We start from the raw sequence: 4,507 nt of genomic DNA on the forward strand, positions 1-4,507 counted from the left end.
CATTGGTTTGTTCTATTACGTATGATAAATATAGATTCACTATGATGAATTTAAAATATTCATATAATACAATAAAACAAATAAATACATAAATAAAACCATTATCAACAATGCATCTGTCAACTTTGAGAACAGGAAATCCCAGTCTTGCTGTAAGGCTCAGTTACTGTTGCAGAAGTAGTTAAAGAAGGCATGCACCTACCTTTACAATCTGAAAACTGCTCGGACAGTTTTAGCACCTGTTTGGATACAGCAAACTCAAGTCTCTCACTTCCTTCCTGGAAAGCTTTGTTTTTTAAGTGAAGCTGTTTTACTGTAGACTCTTTGCCCTATTTTTTTTTTTTTTTTTTAATCGTCCTAAGATAATGTTTCAAAAGTGATTTCAGAGCCAAAGTCATTTTCCTCGCAGCTCTTCACGCGTCCCCATCAGACTGTGAGTAACTAGAAAACACACTGGAATGAACGCATTTGGAAAGCTTTGTAATTGTTCAAAAGCAGCAGAGGGATCGCATGGTACCTCACAGTCCCACCAGACCTTAACTCCTTAACTGCAGGCCCCATGGAGCTCCTAGCTTCAGAGCTGGGAACCCAAAATTCAGGTTGAGTGCTGCCCACTGTGTGTGAGAGGTTGGATCTTTTCTAAAGAGACATCAGTATCATAGTCCAATATAACCGATAGGGCCGGGGACAGCTTCTCCAGTGGCTTAGCTATTCCGCCTGCCTCCTCCTTTTTCAGGTCCTCTGAGGAGCCCACGGCATGAGGGATCAGGTAAACCAGATTGCAGTCCTTGGAGATGGAGCCTCGAGGTTCATGGTGGCTGGAAAACATCGCAGCCCCATTGTTGTTAATGCTCACTGTCTCTATGGCATTATTTGTTGTAGGGCAAAGTCTGTAGCATCCTAACAGGGTTGAAAATGCCTTTTGAAAATCAGCATTAAAGGCATAAATGATGGGGTTCAAGGAAGAATTGGCCCACCCAAACCACACAAATACATCAAAGGTGATGGAGTCGATGCAGAATGTCTGGGTCTCCCCAGATCCACAGAAGGGTACCATACAGTTTGAGATGAAGAACGGGAGCCAGCAGCACACAAACACCCCCATGATCACTGACAGGGTCTTCAGCACTTTCGTCTCTCTCTTGAAGGACATCTTAAAGGAGCTTTCTGACTGAGAGCATTCAACAGGGTTTGCATTGCCTGTCGTGGTCTGGCAGTTCTTGGCGTGGACAGCTGCCCTCTCCAAGGCTGAAATACGCCGGATCTGTTTCTGGGCAATCCTATAGATACTGGTGTAGGTGACGATCATAATGGCCACGGGGATGTAAAAGCTTATGAGGGAGGATGAAATGGCGTAGGTCCTGCTCAACCTCGTGTCACAGTTGTCATCCTCAGTGTCTTCCAGGGAGGTGAAATTGCCATCCAAGGGCCATGTGGGTTTTGCCTTGTGCCAGCTTAGCTGCACTGGGATAAAGGAGATAAGAACAGACAAAGTCCATGCTACACTAATGAGGATGAAGGCTGCCTTGGGGGTCATCTTCCTCTCATACTGGAAAGGGCTGGAAATAGCCCAATACCTGTCCACGCTGATCACACAGAGGTTAAGGATGGATGCGGTGGAGCACATGATGTCAAAGGCTACCCAAATGTTACAAAAAGACCCGAAGGGCCAAAAGCCAGCAATCTCAGCCACCGCTTTCCAAGGCATGACCAAAACAGCCACCAAGAGGTCTGACACAGCTAAAGAGATGACAAAGAAGTTGGTCACCTTGGACCGCAGGTGTCGAAACCTAATGACAGCGGCACAGACTAGGGTGTTCCCCAGGAGAGTGGTCAGGATGAGCAGCGACAGAAAACAGGCCGTGAGGATGCGAAAGGAGAAGTCCCTCTCCACGGCCAGCCCCGCCCCGTCCATGGTAGAAGTGTTGGGAGCCATATTCCGGGAGAAAAACGCTTCCGGGCAGGTGGGCCCTTGAGTTCTTGAACAGGCTTAGCCAGACTTCCCCAGAATCACTCACCACCCAGTCCCTTGTCCAGCCTTAGATGCTGCCCCCACTAAGGGACAGTGGTGTTCCACCGGGAGCTTCCCTGTAGCAATCCAAGCCATGCCGGTAAAAGGACCCTCTTGTTTTTCATCTGTCTTCCGTGATCCAGGTCACTGTCCTGGGCACCAGCAGGTCCTTAGATTCTCCCAAAGAAAACATCGGCTTTTTAGCATATTCCAAGTCCTCAACTCCAGATTCTGAGGCCTCTTCCTGGTCAGTTTCAGTCACTCATCAGGGCTGCTCCCTCTTCCTCTGAGAGACAGCCTAAAATACATGTATTTCTCCTCCAAGCCCCTGGCGCCACAACATCACTCCAAATGCCCTAAAAAGCAAAGGGAAATACAAAGTCGTTCACCAAGACTCTGTACAGACCACGTGTTTAGCCACGTTAAATCCCATCCCATCCCATCGTCTCCTGGACAAGTCCATCAAGACCTCTTACCTTGCTTTGGTGTCGCCTCGCCCCAAACCCCTGGAGCTCCCACAGTGAGTCCAGCAAGCTTAGCAAATGCTCCCCTCCTGATGCACAAAAAAATCTCTGGAACGGAATTGGAAAAGAAATCCCAGACCAGGTACAGGGAAGCGCCGCCCCTGCTACCTTGGCCACCTACAGATTGCTGCCCCTTCCCCCCCCCCCCCCCCCGGGAGGTTGTTAGAGAGTCCTTGGGAGAGATACCTCCAGGGCTAGTCACTGGGGCAGCTTTCTGTCCTGTCTGCAGGAGCCCAGAGCTGGATGCCCATTGGGCTCTTCGTTCTTAGGGCAGGACCCCACCAGCTTGCTCCCTGTCAACAGTGGCAGGAACTCCAGGCAGGAACAGCTCCTCTGCTGCGAGGGCACCGGCCTGCTGGGTTCCAGCGGGGCACAGCCCATCCCGCCTCCAAGTCCCCTCCCGGCCCTGGGGGTGGGCTGAGCTTGACAGGCAGAATGGCGGGTGACAGCCACACGTGGTTCCCCCGAAGGCACAGCTGGAGCAGGAGTGTAGGGGGCGCGTATGTAATCGCGGTGCCTTCTCTGGCGACCTCGCCCACCCAGGGGACCCTGGCACAAGACAGAACCTGAGGGACAAATCCTGATGTTCAAATCTCAAGTAAACCAAACTTGGGTCCCGCACTCAGCGTCTCTTCGGGTCAACCCCAAGTTCCACCCAAAGCTCGGGGTCAGAACCGATCCTGCCCAAACCCACGCCCCACAAGCCCTGGCCCGCTGTCCGCGTCACTGCACTGTCTCTGAGCGCCCCGCAACTGGGGTGAGACCCAGGACGGGAGTGCTCACCGCTCAGGGAGGCCACGCTCCTCGACTCTGCCAATCCTGCGCCAGCTCCCGGCCACTCTCTCCGCGCTCTGTCCTCCAAGAAGGCGCTCCTGCGGTCAACTCACGAGTGCAGCCCGTGACCCGCGCCCCGCAAGCACCTCAAATTCGTGGCCGCACGCTCAGCAGGCTCCTGGCGCCCTCTGCCGGTCAGTGTGGTTTCCTGCGCCCGCCTGCGCCCCATCTTGACAGAGGCATCAGCCTGTATCCACAAGATTCACGGCTTCCACTCTGCTGGCTCAGACTGCCCGAATCCGGATGATGGGAGGTCAAGTCTTCCGCACTCTGAGCTCCCTCGCTTGAATTTCCCCCTAAAAACTTACAAGAGTAGGATTTCCCTTTGGCTAGCATTTTATTTACTGAGCCAGGACTTCCTGTTTGTGCCCACTGTGCGCGAAGGCTGGAGCACCAAGTGGGAGCAACATGCCAACTGACTCTGAGATAGAACAGAGACCTGGCATAAACTCAGCAGCCTCTAATCCCCCACTCCAACACACACACACACACACACACACACACACACACACACACACCCCTTAGGATGTTCTGCGTCTTGCAAGAATCCTTCCTCACAGGCTTGCGTATCTTCATTTCAGCTGTGTGGAAAAATTATGCTCAGAAAAGTGTGGGGCCTGCTCAAAGTTAACACAGTAGCAGAGGATGGTGACCTGTCTGCCTGCCTGTCACTTCCATGTTCTTCAACACAACCATGTCTAGGGTGGAGTCCGTTCTCTCAACAACTACCTCAGGGATAAAGTGGAGACAGCATTTCCATGCATAAATGCAACAGCAGAGTGCCTTCCCATCTCTGTGGAGAGAGATTAAGTATGGAACTTGGAAGTCATTTTGCCTGCACTCTTATGCTTACCGATGTGGACCGCTGTACTAAATGGGATACTTATTTAAGGGTTGGGTCCCAGATATGGACTCAGTCAGCCCTTGGTGAGCAGAAATCATTCAGGAACCGTTTTTAAAAATACAGTAGTCTTGTCTCCATGAGAACCACATACCACACTGAACACCAACATTGTCTCTAAATAACCTAAATAACAATCCTAATTAGTGGGCAGAAAGCAGATCTTGGTTTTAGGTGCAACAGTCAAATGATTGACACAGATGCTCCTCCACCTATGCTCCCGGTTCTGTCCTCCCA

The 4,507-nt window shown here is 51.3% G+C and overlaps 1 protein-coding gene across 2 annotated transcripts; it reads right to left on the reverse strand.

The window, feature by feature from the left end:
• Positions 1–371: 371 nt before the first annotated feature.
• Positions 372–3,454, reverse strand: Drd1 (dopamine receptor D1). Of its 2 annotated transcripts, none has more exons than XM_051171417.1 (2): positions 3,319–3,454; positions 372–2,367 (listed from the first exon to the last, which is right to left on the reverse strand). In XM_051171417.1, the coding sequence occupies exon 2, from the start codon at positions 1,934–1,936 to the stop codon at positions 596–598; it is 1,341 nt and encodes a 446-aa protein (XP_051027374.1). In that variant the 5' UTR covers positions 1,937–2,367; positions 3,319–3,454; the 3' UTR covers positions 372–595. The 2 variants fall into 2 exon arrangements, with proteins under 2 accessions (XP_051027374.1, XP_051027368.1); XM_051171411.1 differs by lacking the exon at positions 3,319–3,454 and adding an exon at positions 2,488–2,578.
• Positions 3,455–4,507: the final 1,053 nt, after the last annotated feature.

The sequence above is a fragment of the Acomys russatus genome, chromosome 3, assembly GCF_903995435.1.
Source record: "Acomys russatus chromosome 3, mAcoRus1.1, whole genome shotgun sequence".
NCBI lineage: Eukaryota > Metazoa > Chordata > Mammalia > Rodentia > Muridae > Acomys > Acomys russatus.

Excerpts from the sequence above, each read along its gene's own strand:
- Drd1 (XM_051171417.1), bottom strand. The coding sequence starts at position 1,936 with ATGGCTCCCAACACTTCTACCATGGACGGGGCGGGGCTGGCCGTGGAG.